Source organism: Hippocampus bargibanti, linkage group LG11 (genome assembly GCF_051943395.1).
Source record: "Hippocampus bargibanti isolate YZ-2025 linkage group LG11, ASM5194339v1, whole genome shotgun sequence".
NCBI lineage: Eukaryota > Metazoa > Chordata > Actinopteri > Syngnathiformes > Syngnathidae > Hippocampus > Hippocampus bargibanti.
The window spans coordinates 4,449,292-4,466,123 of NC_142744.1; the positions used below are offsets into that span (position 1 = coordinate 4,449,292).

A 16,832-nucleotide genomic window follows, 5' to 3' on the forward strand; every position below is an offset into this window, starting at 1 on the left:
GCCCGCGGGCCAAATGCGGTCCCCGAAAGAATATTTTGCGGCCCGCCTTGATATGAAAGATTAATGTTAGTGCGGCCCACATGATTGATATGAATGAAACTTGTGTGTGGTGCTGAACAAGTAGGCAAGATAAGCAATGTTTAGGACAGTTAATGTTCAATATTTTCTTGATGTTAAGAAAGTTAAAGGTTAAAGAACTGTGAATACAGACATTTGAAACTTTATTAAAATTAGTTTTCCTGTGGTTTTTTTCAGTCGTCTGTAACTGCCTTATGATCATTAAATTATGGTAATTATTTATTACTGGTTCATTTATTTTTGTATTCATTTTTCCATTTATTCGTTTAATTCATTTTTTGTGTGTGTTAAAAATAAAGATTTTGAGAACAGTGGAATGTTTTATCTGTGATTTTCTTGTGGAAAAACCGATGCGGCCCAGCCTCACCCAGACTCTGCCTCCAGCGGCCCCCGGGTAAATTGAGTTTGAGACCCCTGCTCTAGTGGTACACAATAACATCACTGCCCAAATACAGTTAAGTTTTATTTAACTTACAATTTAAGTCCAATGGATTTGGTTTTCATTTCGGCGCAGTTTGTTTGAATACTTTTATTTATGTACTGTATGCTTGGATATTCATCTGCAATGTATTTTAATTAAATCTTTATAATTTCTAGAGATACAGTTACATATACGTTTTTATACTGTATATTATATACTTTATACTATGTACAGTTCTTTTATTTTGAATCATTTTTGGGGAGTTTTACAGTTCAGTTTTTCTGACATATTTTTTGTATATGCAATACTTTGTTTTGTTTTTGTTTGTTTATTTTTGCCCCCCCCACTCTTTTAAATATTGCTACTATAGATTGCAAATGTTCCCCATTGTGGGACAATTAAAGAATTTCTGATTTGCAATTTTATATATATATATATATATATATATATATATATAGTAGAGTCAATTTTCAAACTGCATATCACATTACTTATGCTTAGTACAATATTTAGGAACAAAACCTTGTTTTAATGAACACTTAGGTCTACTAAGATATAGTATTTTGATCACGATAATGTTACTAGAGGAGTGTTTTTCCGTGATGCTTGGTGAAAAAAAAACTACGAGAAACTTTGATTTTGAAAATCCATTATAGCAATGAAAAGACAATGTGTCGTTATGCTCTGAGCCTTCAAGACATCAACCAGGTAAAACCCCACCTGATTGCTTTTTAAAAGCTGTGAAAATTTACATCCAATAATAAACTTGTGACATCGCAGCCAAATGACCCTCATGAGGGCAAACCACCATCTCGTGGAGCTCACTCGAGGTCCAATCAGAACGCCTCGTAACCTCTGGACGTCCGGAGACAGAACCAATCACCAGTCTCGCCTACGAATTACAAAGGGGACAGCAGCCTCCAAGGATTAAATAGTTTGACTACCCCTCCATCCTCCCAAAACATCCTCTCAATCCTCACAGGACGGTTTGAGAAACTCCATTAAGTTTGACGCTTACCCTTCCAACCCCCTAGAAGAACTTTGCGCAAGTTTTGTTCTTCTTTTTCGTATATTAGTGCGAACAACCTGTTGAAGCGAAGAAGGCAAACAGGCAGGCAGGCTTTAACCTGCAATTAATCGGTTTTGCTGTACTGTACTTTTTTTCCGGAGGGTTGGGTTTCAAAATAAGACAACGAGCATTTTGGAACGAACTTTTTTTGAGGGGGGGAGGGCCTGACGGACGGTAAAGAGGCATGACAGCACTGGCAGGGGGTTTAACGAGAATGATGAGACCCGGTCCACATCAGAATTACGCGCGAGGAGGCTATTCTCTGGAAGGTAAATCCATTTAAAATATTCAAATCATCTATTATTATTGTATATCTATGGGGGGGTTGTTTAACTAACGCAAAGACATGTTGAGTTGCCTCTGTTTTTTTTTTTACTACTTTCCCCATCGTGTTCATATTTCTCTGTGTTGATATTTTGGGGCTGACCCCACTTGACTGGCCCATCGTCAGTGTCCACCCCACTGGGTCAGGGTCGCGTCAACCAGCTCGGCGGCGTGTTTATCAACGGCCGGCCTCTGCCCAACCACATCCGCCACAAAATCGTGGAAATGGCCCATCACGGGGTCCGACCTTGCGTCATCTCCCGCCAGTTGAGGGTCTCCCACGGCTGCGTGTCCAAAATCTTGTGCCGCTACCAGGAAACTGGATCCATTCGGCCCGGCGCTATCGGAGGAAGCAAACCAAAGGTACGGATAGGAATGATTATTCCACACATTGAATTGGTTTATTTTGAAATTCATGCGACCTTATTGCAGTAGTCCCCCCCCCCCCAAAACACTTGTCAACGAAATACTTTTTAAATACTTTACTTGAAATACTCTTTAAATTGAGGTTTTTTTTGTGTATCGCAAAAATAATGTAAATTTAAGCTCAACAACAATATGGATTTTATAATTCATATTTTATATTGCATATAAGCACTTCATCACCCCCTGAAATATGATCAAAACCAGATTTTTATTGCATATAAAAAGTCAGATTATTATTTATTTCCCCCTGAAACATTGTGCTATCTCCAATAATAATAATAATAATAATAAAATGTGCATTTTAGGAGCATAAATCTGATCATAAAGGCTAAAAATTCATTATTGTATCTATGATTGTCTGACTAAAGTGTTCTTGAGAGCTTTGAAAGGCGCTTGAAATAAATTATTATTATTACTATTATTATTATAAAAAAGGAATAACATGTTGCATCTAAAAAGTCAGATTACTATTTATTTCCCCTTTAAACATTCTTGCTATCTCCAATAATAATAATAAGAATAATAATAATAATAATAACATTTGCATTTTGGGAGCAGAAATCTGATCATAAAAGCAAAAAAAAAAAGAATTAAATGTCTTTTTTTTTTTTTTTTTTTTAGCATGTCTGTAGAAATAATCGCCAGCAGCTTATTTTTAATTAAAAAATATTAAATGCAGACTGTGCAGACTTGTTATTTTATGCTAAAAATCTACAGGTTTATTTTTTTCCCAGAAATTTGGGCTTATATAGCATTAAAATGTTTTCTATAATAAGACACAATGTCTTTTTATTTCTCATTTTGATCTTAAAATAATGCTGCATACTTATAAATAAGATTTTTGGAATAACATGTGAGCTCTAATAAACAATGCTGCATATAATTTTTTTAAAGATAATATATTGAATGCTAATTGAAATAAAAAGTGATCCTATCCTGATGACAAATCGTTTTATGAATATGACAAGCTCTTACTTTCACTCAGATTAAAAAAAAATACTTTATATGTATAATTTTGCAGAAAAGTGAGCACAAGCATTTTTATGAAGTGCTGGATATATTTTTTTTTAAGGCGAATGTGTTTTTATTTTTCGTTTCACATAAAGCAAAGTGCTTCTCCGGAATTGGACAAGAAGATTGAAGAGTACAAGAGGGAAAACCCGGGAATGTTCAGCTGGGAAATTAGAGACAAGTTATTAAAAGATGGCATCTGTGATAGAAACAGCGTTCCTTCAGGTACATTAAAAAAAACACAGATTAATCGCTGCAAAAAAAAGCTACTTTCTGCTTTTATAACATTGTTTTCCCTTCCCAATGAAAGTGAGCGCCATCAGTCGCGTGATGAGATCCAAATTCGGCAGTTTGGGGGACGACGACGAGGATGGCGATGAGGTGGTGAAAAGGGAGATGGAGGAGAACGAACCGAGGACTAAACACAGTATTGATGGCATCCTGGGGGACAGATGTAAGTGTTTTTCTGTATTTCCACGTCACACGAACATCCCCCCCTTCACGTTGGTTTTTTTGGAAAACGAAAGTGCACGTGACTTGGTGCAAGATTGTTGATCTAAACTAAAGTTTGAGGCCGAGCGAAGCGAAAATGGGTGATGAATAATTTTTTTATGCAAAAAAAGCGATTGTTGGAAATCGAACGTAGCCGATTGACACCTGTTGATTTAAAACCTGTTGCATTCTCTTTCCCCCCTAAGAGGAAATGGAGACTCAATGGAGTTAATGATTGATGAAGACTGTAACTCCCTGCGGCATCCTTGTAAAAAAAAAAAAAATCACGCACGTTTGTGCACGGATTTCACGTCGACGGCCGGTTCAATTCCCCCCTTTCAGATAAGCGATGGCTGGATTGATGTTTGAAAGAAAAAAAAAGATCGAGTCATTTGAGCTCACTTTTGGCGAGTTCAAATTGCGCATTTCGAGCTTTCCGTCACGGTTTGGGGCATAAGGAAACGCGTTCCTCACCCCGAGATTAAAATCCCAACCTTTTGCTTCTTCACTTTCATCTCGGGCACGGACCCCCGCCTGTCCCCCAACTCCTTCGATCTTCCTTTTTTTCGAAGCGCCTCGGGCGCCCACATTCACTCATTATCTGGGGGGCAATTCGCATAACCTAACCTTCAGCGAACAGCTTCTATACAGAAATGACTTTTACTACTTCGCAAAAAAAAGACAGTTTAATACCTGCGCCCCATTTATGTCAAATAAAAACGTTGCGAAATGTTTTAAGCACGTTTTTTTACGTGGATGAAAACATTACCAAAACAAGAATAACCTGTCGTAATTGTCATACTATAGTGTTACAGTAATTTGGGGTCGATCCGAAACGATGTTTACAGCAATTTTAGACCCACACAATTTCTCCTTGTTTGTTCTCACGATTATTTCAATTTAATTAAATCCAAAAACGGGATAGAAACGTTTGTTCTCATTTCCCACAATGATTCCAATGTAAATACATCCAAAAATGGTATAGAAACGTTTAACATAAAACCCAAACTATGAAAAATATAATGACATGACAAATCCAAATAAATCGATAGCCAGTTAGCCAAATAGCTAGCTAATGAACAGCTACATAAAATACATATTTTCACAGCATCAACCACGTATAACACACACTTCACACATTTTTATGATCATTGATAAAAATTAATCGTCTAATAGTTTAAAAAAATAACCAAAGGTATTTTGGAAAACGTTTTTAGAATAAAGTACATTAAATATAGTAATATTTAAAAATTATTAGGATACTAGTGCAGCATGTACTACAGGAGACAACTTCCTTGTGTGTTGTACATACCTGGTCAATATTCTGATAGAAAGCTTAAACGTTTTTAGAGTTTGTCAATCAACTGCTGGTATGAAGTATTTACATCAAATAGATGAAAATCCTACAAATAGCTTTGGTCCCATTCATATACAGAACAGCAGTATATCTTTTTGTGTGTCTCTTTGTGGAAGTAGTTGTTGTTTTTCCCTTTTATGGCTACTCATTAGAATATGAAAAGGGAGCTTTCGGGGGCCAGGGAGCGGAGAGGAGGGGGTGATTCAAGGAGAGTGTCTTCTGGCCAAATATTGATTAAGTAGGTGTTTGCAGAGGCCATTGTTACGGCGCACAGAGGCCTGTTGCTCTCTGCCCCTTTCGCCTTCGGCGCTATTGTTGCCTTTCCTTAACTGCTCACATCAAAGCTGACTCATTTAGATTTATTTGTCTGGGAAAAGGACAGCAAAAAGGTTCGGGAGATGCATCCAAAGTGCCGGTCCGATTCGCCTTGGGGTCCGCGTGGAATTAGCGAGCGGGGTTGTCGAGCTTTTGTTTGTGTTTTGGACGTTAAGCGTGTGTGGAATTTCAACCGCCGTGCTGCGAGTGAGTTGTTTGTGTCCATTTATTGCATTTGCACTGCTTTTGAATTTACGGCAAGGCATTAAAGACTCTTTCGGGTTCTTTGAGAAATGTGTTTGTAAAGACATTTGCAGGTTATTGTAGAAAATGTGCAAATAATTATTTTTCACCATTTTATTTTTTTGGCATCTAGCATGAGTCCCTCTAATACAGGGGTCATTTTTTTTTGCCACGGGCCACATTGTAGTTACGGTTTCCTCCCGCGGGCCGCTATGAATTCGAGGAAGCCATTAAAATGTGTAATCCTACCAACATATTACATATAGGTTGCACAACAAATTGATAAATAACTCATTTTCAAACCAAAAGTCAAGAATAATGACTGCTATTGTGGTTTCCATACGACAATTTGAAATTTTGGTTCGGACTTTAGCAAGCATCATGGAATTTCGCAAGTTAGATTTGCTTTTGTGGGCCAAATAAAATGATGTAGCGGGCCAGATTTGGCCCCCGGGCCTTTACTTTGACATCAGTTCTCTAATATGATTGTTTGTTAGCTGGCTTGTTAGCTGGTGGTTAGCGACGGCCTACTATGCTCGATTAATAATAATAAGACCACTACTACTACTACTACTACTACTACTACTACTACTACTACTACTACTACTAGTACTACTACTACTACTACTACTACTACTACTACTACTACTACTACTAATAATAATAATAATAATACATCACATTTTAAGCGCCTTTCAAAGCTCTCAAGGACACTTTACAGTCACAGACATGCATAGGTACTATAATAAATAAAATACAATCACAAATAGAATGAAATAAATAAAATACAGATAGAATTAAGTCGCATTTGCACTTGGCATTTTTATTACTTCTTTATTTTATTTTGTATTTTTTAAAGTACAGATTTGGCAGAGTTGTCCACCACAACACTTTTCACTTTTTATTGCCATATTTTTATTATTATTATTATTATTATTATTATTATTATTATTATTATTATTTATTATTATTATTATTATTATTATTATTTCTGGCTGGCTAGCTAGTTATCTGCCTGGCTTGCTAGCTATCTCGCTAGCTATCTATTCACTATCTAGCTGGCTGGTTATCTAGCTAGGTATCTGTTGGCTATCGATTGGCTAGCTAACTAGCTTTCTATCTATTTGAGTTACTTCCAGGTTGAGTGAACGCTGGCGAGTGTGGCTGCCGCTGCTCACCTGCAGAAAAACTTCTCCTGTAACTGTAAAGTGACCTTGAGAGTTTTGAAAGGCGCTTATAAATGAAACATATTAATAATATTCTTTTATTTCACTTGACAGGGACGTTAAGTGATAGCATCCTCGCTTCTGTTTACTACTGTTTGCATTTTAGCCTCATTGAACTAATTCAAGTAGGCCGAAAAAAAGGAGTCACCACTTTTGCAAATATCCATTTATGCCAGCGTGGAAGAGAAAGAGAGAGAGGGGAGGGTGAAAAAAAGAACAGCTCAGAAATGCAAACAGTCAAAGGGATATAACTTTTTTCTTTTCAAGGGAGTCCCGCTGTGCCGCGTTGAATGAGGGCGCGCTTCTTTCAAATGTGCCATGGTGAACGCAGTCAACATGTAATAATTGCTCTCATTGAGGCGCATTCCAGCAATCCGCCGCCATTCTGCAGGCCTCAATTGTGCAGCGGGGCAGGCGAGCAACCCCGAGGGCTCGAAGGAATCAAACTTTAATAATAATAATAATACATTTCATTTATAAGCGCCTTTCAAAACTCTCAACGTCACTTTTCAGTCACAGAAGTGTTCCTGTGGGTGAGCAGTGGCAGCCACACACGCCAGAGTTCACTCAACCCAGAAGTAACTTAAATACATAGAAAGCTAGCTAGCTATCAGAAAGCCAATAGATAGCCAGCTAGAAAGCTAGCTATGTAACTAATAGATAGCCAGCCAGTTAGCCAATTGATAGCAAATCGATAGCTAATAGATAGCAAATAGATAGCTACTAGACAGCAAATAGATACCAAATAGATAGCCAGCGCTTTAATAATTGTAATACATTTCATTTATAATCGCCTTTCAAAACTCTCAAGGACACTTTACAGTCACAGGATATTTTTTCTACGGGTGAGCAGTGGTAGCCACACGCGCCAGCGTTCACTCAACAACAAATAAATAAATAAATAAATAAATAAATAAATAATATGACAACCCAAAGACACAGAGAGTTATTCATTCTTCAGCATTTGCTGTACCCTCTTTGTGACATTAAGCAGTTCAGGAATGAAAGAGGAGAGGATCAAAGCGTCCTATTCAGCAGTGGATCAGGGATGTCATGGTGGAATGTGCATATTTACTACAAGCTAAATGTTGAAAGCAAACACACAGCTATAGCATCCGTTGACCAAAAGAGATTGTCTCATATGTCCTGTCCCACATAAATCCGCTTCAATTCCAAGCCGCGACAGTTCTATATACGCATCGGCGCTCTGCGCTGACGCTCATTTCTTCTTATCACGGGCTATATAGCTAATAGATAGCTATGTAGATAGCCGGCCAGCCAGCTAAATAGCAAATAGCTAGCTGGCTTGCGAGATCGCTAGCTATCGACATAGCAAGCTAGCAAACAAAAAACATGAAAGATTGCTTCGCTTTTCTTGTTAAGGAGCCTAGCGGGACTTTGTTTGAGTCAACACGCCGACTCCCCGCAACTTTGGCGAGAGGTAAACTTGTAGCAAGCGAGGCTAAACCATAATCCAAAGCTTTCTAACATCCGAGAATATAAACAGCAGCGTTTTTACAGCCGGGCGGCCATCTTGTTGAGTGGCGATGGTGTTTCCACGGTTTTAATATGAGATGTTTAGCGAGACGTAGTCAGTGGAATGTCTGCTCGAACAGCCACGCTTCCCAATTTTTTCCCCCCAAAGGCACGGATAATGGAGACATTTCAACATGGGCCCCGCTTTCTGTGGGTTTGGGTCATATAATGGCAGTTTTGAAAATAGTTTTCCGGAACGCTTACCAAAGTCTTAAGCCTCGTTCTTCGCATTGTTGATTTTGTGTCATTTTTCACAGCAGCTTTGATGTTGACATTGTAAAATAGGAGACATTTCATTTCGAGGCAAGTTTGATGTTTAGTTATCATTTTGAGGGTAAAACTACATATGTGTTAAACAAACCGTGTAAAGTTAGGCCCAAATTAGTCACATCCTAGCTAAGTTTTATTTAAAAAACGCTTTATTTGGCGGATGAGCATCGTATGGCTTGAAAAATAAAATGACGTGGTAAACGATGAGAAGAAATTAGCGTCAGCGCAGAGCGCCCATGAGTATGTGGAACAGTCGCGGCTTGGAATTGAAGCGGATTTACGTAAAACGGGAGATGTGAGACAGTCTGTTCTCATCATTGAATGCTATAGATTCGTGTTTGCTCATTTAGCTTGTAGCACACATGCACATTTCACCATGACGTCCCTGGTCCACTGGTTAAAAGGACGCTTCTATCCTCTCCTCTTTCATCTAGAACTCATACAACAGAAAGTGCTTCAGATTGACATTAATTATTTTGTTTTTGTTGTTGTTTTGACTTCAAGATGGCGCCGCGAGAGTGGCTGCCTTTACAACAGCTCCTGTATTTTGTTTTTCTACTTCTTCCCTTCCTGTCCTCTTCCTTCCATCACTTTGCCGTTGTGAAATGTAAATTTCGAACACTGCGAGTCTATTAAAGGCTAATCCAAGCCAATCTATTTTGCCAAATCTCTATTGTATTTGATTAAAATGCTCTTGACCAGACCACCTGTGTCAAAACTAAGGCCCGGGGGTCAGATTTGGACTGCCACATCATTTTATATGGACCGCGATTTCATTGTTTTTTTTCTAAAATATAAAAAGTCCAAATTATATTTACTTAAAATATTAAAGATACTGCAACCATTTTTTTGGTTACCAATTCCCCTTTTATTTATTTTTTGTTATTACTTGATTATGGGGTATTCTAGAAAATAGCATGAAAAAAAAAAAAAACGGCTAACTATGAATGAGTTCAGGATATCCATCTTTTTGGCCTCAACTGTAATGTATTATTATGGGATTTGTATAACATTATGAAACAATTTTCTCATATCCAGGAAATAATGACTTCCTGTTTACCACCGCGAAAAGCAACACGCCTGACTTTTGCACACTACTTTATGGACACAGAATACTGGCATACCTTCCCGCTGTCCTTCTTTCTCTTATATAAACACACTTAACACTTGGAGTGATTCTCAAAACTCTGCCCCCCCCCCCCCTTTCTCACCCCTTGGAGAAAAAAAAAGAGCAAAAGCAAATCCACTCCAACTGATCTGCAACTGAATGCGACTCTATGCTTCATTAAAGCCTCTTTCTCTGTTGGCACCGCCATTGTGATCCTCCCAATATTAATTCAAAGGACAATTAATGAATTCAGGCCAACTTTGAAGTAATGGGCCGAGGTCTCGCCCTGTGCCGGCCCCCTTTGCGCTGATGTACTCTACTCGCCATTCTCCCCGCTAACCCCAGAGACAGCGTGAAGTAGCGTGAAAGAGAAGCCATGAGCAATGGAAGGTCAAGGAGAGGAGCCCCAGTAGAAAAGGAGCTCTCTATTTCCTTGGAAGTATTAGCAAAGCAAAACTCTCTGATGGTGAGGATAAAGGAGCGGGAAGAGGAAGAAAAAAAGGGAGGGGGGGGGGGGTGTCGGGGAGGCCGAAGAGACTCTGCAAAGAGGAGCACAATAGGATAGTTAATTGACTAAAGCCAGACAGCGTTGTCAATCACTTAACTTTGTTTAGCCTTCCCCCCACTTTTTTTGCCCTTTTTTTTTATCGGTAGAAACATTGCACATTGTGGACATGCCAGCACCGCTGGGCCCATATTTTAAATTTATGCCTTTTTGATTCAGTCCCAGAAGTCATCGTTGCTAGAAGTTCGAAGTTTTACAAAAACAAAATTACAAAAAATTACAAAAAAATGTACAAAAAAATTAACAAACAATTACACAAAAATTACAAAAAAAGACAAAAAATACAAAAAAAAAAATATATATATATACAAAAAACACTTAGTGCCATATTCAAATCTACTTTAACTCATTCACTGCCGGACGTGCAAAAAATGTGTCCTCTCCAGCGCCAGGGTTTTTGTCATTGTCACTCAAATTCCACAGAATATTGAGTTTTAGGACTACAGAAACATTCATTGCATTGTCATAAACCTTCAACTCTTTTCTTGCATCAGAAAAAAGTTAATTCCTAAATTATAATGGTCTGGAGTTATATGAGCTTGAAATGAGGGCGACTGTCCAAAATACAATGCAATACATACATATTTGTTTATAGAGCGCTTTAACAAGAGCTGAAGCTGTAACAAAGCACTAACATGGAAAAAATGGTAATAATACCCCCTTGTGGAAGGGAAGAAACATCGCCAGAGGTCTTACCAGCACTTTATCGGCACCCCCCAAAAAAAACAAAACCCAAACAAATTCGGAAATGGCGCTCCCTTTCAGCCTTTTCAATTCCTGAATAAATACGGGAATGGCAGTGAATGAGTTAATTGAGGAAGTTTTACATTTCAAATCTGTGAGGATGACGCATGACGGTCAAATGTCCAAAAAAATGTCATTATTTAAATCAACCTAAGCGGGACTTTGAAGGGAAAAAGTGTCGGAATGCGAAAGTCGCTTCTGCCTCTGTGAGGTGGACTTGGAGGGTCGTCAGCGAGATGATCTTTGCGGCAAAAGTGCACAAGAGCTGTGAAAAGGTCAGGGGCTAACCAAGGGTCACTTGACTGTTAAAACTATCAGGCCCCATGGAGGAGGTTAGAATAATGTTTAGGGAAAGCAAGAACATTGGCCAAGCCGCTCCCGTCTCTTGTCGGAGTCCGTTTGCATCAAATCAGCTCCAACGAGTTGTTTTCTTCACATGGTTTCAAGATTGCTACCAAAAAACAAAAAAGTGGACCTCAAAGCTAAAGTTGCGCCAAGTACGGTACACGCACAACTGTACGTTCTACGGCCAAAGATATACAGTCATACCTCAGCTTACGAACTTAATTGGTTCCCAGAAAGTGTGTGTAAGGCCAAAAGTGTGTCTTCCAAACATTAATTTCCCATAGGAAACCATTAGAAATGAGACTAATCCATTTCCCGGTCCCCATAAAACATAATTTTTTTGCTAAATAAGCCTTAAAACAAAAAAATATATACCTTATTTTATGTATAATAAATGTGGTATTGTATTGTACTTAAAGAAATAAACTGCACTGTATAATAAAGTCGTTTTATTTACCTTTGTGATGGTCGTTAATGTAGTTGCTTCTTTATGATATCCGTGTGAAGTTGCCGTGCTTTCTCGGCAATAATACCCTCACTAACAATGTCCCCTGCTAGCTGCTTTTTGTTAATCCAAATCAACAGAAGTTTTTCAACCTCTTCTATTGCCTAAGACCCTTGCTTGGACAACGCAGAAACACCCTTAGCCACACGTAGCAATGGTCGACTTAGCATACTGGTACTGGGATGCTACGTCACACAAACGCATACCTCGTTTGTGTTTTTTGATGATCTCCTTCTTCTGCTCGACTCTAATTTTCTCTTGTGTCCTCTTCGGCTTAACACTAGCCTGTGTTGGGGTCATTTTCTGTCCCAAAAAGCAAAACTATCCACTTGATAACAAACCACATCTGCACTGAGTGCCTCAAAGAAAGTGGGTGTGGAAAATAAGTCCGTCAGCCAGTGGCGCTGTTGAGCCGTGTAGTTTGGTGTTCTTCCGCCGAAAACTAGTCCGCCAGTCATTGTGGCGCTCACTGTGTTTCCTGAAAACTAGTTTGTATACCTCGATTATATTCTTGCGAATTTAATGTCCATAAGGCGAAAAGTTCGTAAAAGCGTTCGAGGTATCACTATATGTCAAAAATATTGGCTGTGACTTGCTTGTTATGCGTCAGCAGTTTAGCTACTTCATGTTTTCCTCTTTGAATTATCATTAGCCTTCTCATTAGCATGGTTAGCTTACAAAAATCATCAGCATGATTAAGAGAATCTCAAAATTGGCAAAAAAAGAGGAGAATTACTTTGAAACATCCCCTCAGTCTTATTTTCCGACCACCTCGGAGGCTTGTTTGTGATTATTTCTGGTCGTCAGTCTCGCGCTAAACCCAAGCAAGCTAGTTAGCGCCCATTTGAATGGAACACGCCACCTGTTGCTGCGTCCCGCGTGGGTTCTCCGCTGCTTGCTTTGTCTCTGCCCTTAGGGTGGAAGTACAACCGTGAAAGTGTCACCTCAACGCACCACAAGTGGAACTAAATAATCAGCGGCGCACACTCGGGCGCATATCATGCCCACGCGATGCCATCGGTAGACTTTGTTGTATGCGCGCTATTCAAAAGAGAGACATTTTTCAACGTCGTAGCTCTTTCTTAAAGCGCCTTTGGGTTTATTCACTCCATCTTTTTACGTCCATCATGATCATCACCGTCGTTTCCCCCCTCCCCTGGTTTCCCATGAAGGCAGCTGCAGGTTCCTGCATGGGGGGGCTCTTTAGCAAGTCAAGTGAGCAGCCCATTCGCTCACAATCCCCCACACTGCCTCACCGCCCCTTAACTGTTCGCTCCAGCTGAGCCTATAAGCTGTCAGTTAACTATTCTTTTCCTTCCATTGCATCTGCTCTATGTGGGCCTGCCAATATTTTATTCAGGGTGCCGACTCGCACTCCAGAGTTGCGGGATGAATAGAGTCCGATCGACTTCCCTGGGTAAATAACTAGTTCATTTGTCTCTTCTGCCCTTTGTTTTTCATTGCCAACACATGTCACAGGCTCAATTACCTTCTCTATTAACAACCCTCGGGAGGAAGGGCCTAGCCGGCCCCTACCAAAGCCAGGCTGTAAAATGGCCCCATATGCTGCACTTCTCTTTTCCTTTTCATCACAATCACTTTTCATTTCGGCTCTCGCCGTCTGCCTGACTCTCGGTACCTCATTCAAACTGGGTGCTAGCTTCCGTAATACTATGAACATAGAATAGAAATCCATACAGTGGATAGCTGCCCTGATAAATACAGTGAGACCTCAACTTACGAACTTAATTGGTTCCCAGACAGAGTGTGTAAGGCGAAAAGTGTGTATCTAAAAAAAAAAAAATCCATAGGAAACCATTAAAATGGGAATAATCCGTTCCCGGGTTTCCATAAAATATACTTTTCAACTAAATAAGCCTTAAAACTACACACAACATACCTTATTCTATGTATAATAAATATTCTATTGTATTGTACCGAAAGAAATACACTGCATTGTATCATGAAGTCACTTTATTTACATTTTTGATGGTCATTTATGGCTTGATGGAATGGCGTTGGAGGTCGAAGGTCAAAGGGAATTGCTGTTTGGAAAGAGAGGCACATTACATGAGGGCTGTAATTAAAGAAATAAACTGTGCTGTAAAATAAAGTTTTATTTAGCTTTTTGATGGTCGTTGATGGTTTATGGAAGCAGAGTCACCTTCCATAAGGACTGTTGGTAACTTAACCTCTGGTGCTGTTCGGTCGTGTACTTCCGCCAAAGATCACTCCGCCAGCCGTGGTGGGTGTGTATTATGAAAATAGTGCTTATTATAAGGTTAAATTTTCATAAATTTGACGTTTGTAAAACGAAAAGTTTGTAAGTTAAGGTGTTTGTAAGTTGAGGTCTCATTGTAATTACAATTATTGTCTAAAAGTTGTAGTACAGGGTGACCCAAAAAGATGCGTACCCGTGATAATTTCAATTGTGGCTTTGATTAAAAAGCTATTTATTTCAAATTACAACCACACATCATTCAGTTTATGGAAGACCATTCACCACAGTTTCAGCTATTTCTATCAATTTTTAGTCGATTTATGGCCAAAACAAACATGCGGATCAAACCTCTGAAGAAGGAGGACACTGATTCACTGTGGCGACCCCTTGAAGGGAAAAGCCGAAAGGAAAAGAAGAAGTTAGAAATCTTACATTATCTTCTTTCATCAGAAAAGGTAATTCCTAAAGTATATGAGTCTGGAGTTATCGGAGCTTGAAATGAGGACGGCTGTCCAAAATACATTACATATTTGTTTATATAGCACTTTAACAACAGCTGAAGCTGGAACAAACGCTAACATGGAAAAAAGGGAAAAGAAAAAAAAACATTGACACAGGCCATGGTCAGCGCTTTATCAGCACCCAAGCATGAAAAAAACAAAACTCGAAAAAATTTGGGAATGTCGCTCTGTCATATTTTAAATTCCCGAATTAATTTGTGAATGGCAGTGAAAGAGTTAAATATTGATGATGATGATATGATAATAATAATAATAATAATAATAATGATAATAATAATAATAATGATAGTATAATCATGATCGTATAATGATGTTAAGGATGATAATAATCCTGATAATAATGATGTTAAGGATGATAATAATGATAATAATGGTGATTAAAAAAAATAAAATAAAATAAAATAATAATAATAATAATAATAATAATAATAATAATAATAATAATAATAATAATAATAATAATGCAAAGTTTCATCCAGTGTTTTTTTTATTTTATTTTATTCATTCAAGTTGTTTCTTGCCTGTGATTTCCCATGATTGGTTCTTTTTGGGATCAATCAACACTACAGGTGCAGTTTAAGGAACTGGATGTTGCTCAAATTACCCTGATTAACCGTCAGGAGATAATAATAATAATAATAATAATAATAATAATAATAATAATAATAATAATAATAATACATTTTATTTTCAAGCACCTTTCATAGCTTTCAAGGACACTTTCCAGTCACAGACAAGCATAGAAAAAAACATACAATAATAAATTAAATTAAATTATAAATAGAAACAAGAGATAAAACTACACAAAAAAATTGATTTTAAATAGGTAAATAACCCCCCCGCCCCCTGCAACCCCTAGCATGATAATATACCCGCCATATTAAACCTCGCCAATTTCCAAAAGTGCTAACTTGTTGAATTCGCCAGTACGCATCACAAAGTCCCCACTATCAATCTCGTTGTTGCATGCTTGTTATGATCCGATTAACCCGCATCTTATAAATGTCTTATTTTTACGGATCATTCTACACTAGCCCCAATTTCCGGCCCCGTAGTAATAATCTATCTCTCCATTAAGATTCTTGTCGCCGCCACCGCAAAAACTGCGAGCGGCCACAAAGTATTTTCATCTCCCCAGAGCTTTCGCTCCAGCGTAAAATTTGATTTGTGTGTTTAAGTAAAGGAGGGCGAGGCCTCCCTTTTGTGTGTGTTTAGTATCCTCTTCTCCCTTGCTTGCGATCGGGAATGTGGGAACAAATTTGCAACTGCATGCGATCCAAAGTGGGAAGGGGAGGATCATGGCACCCGGTATCTTCAGGTACCACCGGGCTCGTCTCCATGTCGACCCCCCCCCCCCACCCCCATCCCCTCGGCTTCACCGCACCTCCCATCCCGACAAAAAAAAAAATGCCCCTGAGGCAGTCGAGGGAGGGGATGAAGGGCTTTGCTCTCCTGCTGTGCCCCCTCTGCATCCCCCAGTGGCATTTCTTGGACCCCTTTTGTGGTCCAGCCCTCCCCTTCCACCCTTCATTTCCCCCACTGCAACCCCCCCCCCCCCCCCCTCCTACTCACTCCCCTACTGGGCAGGTGACAGGCCCCTGAATGCGGGCCCGGGCGTCCCTGATGGCTCCTACAGATGGAGCGTGGTAATCGGTCCAATAGAGGCCTGCCACAGGCTTTTTCCATGCGAAGATACAAAGGCTTGGCCACATCACTTCCCCCCCCCAAAAAAAAAACAAAACAAAACACAAAATAAAAAACAGAGAAAGCGAGACAGGAAAAGTGCAAAGCAAACTATGAAAAAAGCAGTACTGTCATCCGCCATTAGGATCTTGTCTACGATTCAACGAGTATTTTCTATACTTTCTAATAATCAAAACAAGGAACAAGAGGGGAAAAAATAAATAAAAGGAGGCCAAACACACCCCCACTCGGCAGTTAATAGCACTTACTGTGCCAATGGGGAGCTTTCTGAGCTCGCCTTTCCTTCTCCTCCAGCAGTGTTTGAAATAACGTCTGCCCAGAGGTCCGGGGCGTACAACTTTTACGTCGGGC

General features: G+C 39.2%; 1 protein-coding gene across 1 annotated transcript in view; it reads left to right on the forward strand.

Annotated features, from left to right (window-relative positions):
• Positions 1-1,424: 1,424 nt before the first annotated feature.
• Positions 1,425-16,832, forward strand: part of pax3a (paired box 3a) — a 32,765-nt gene continuing 17,357 nt past the window's right edge. The window contains exons 1-4 of the mRNA XM_089007617.1: positions 1,425-1,837; positions 2,020-2,255; positions 3,425-3,554; positions 3,640-3,783. Of these exons, the coding sequence (XP_088863743.1) occupies positions 1,753-1,837; positions 2,020-2,255; positions 3,425-3,554; positions 3,640-3,783 (595 nt within the window). The 5' untranslated portion in view covers positions 1,425-1,752. The remainder of the gene's footprint in view (positions 1,838-2,019; positions 2,256-3,424; positions 3,555-3,639; positions 3,784-16,832) is intronic.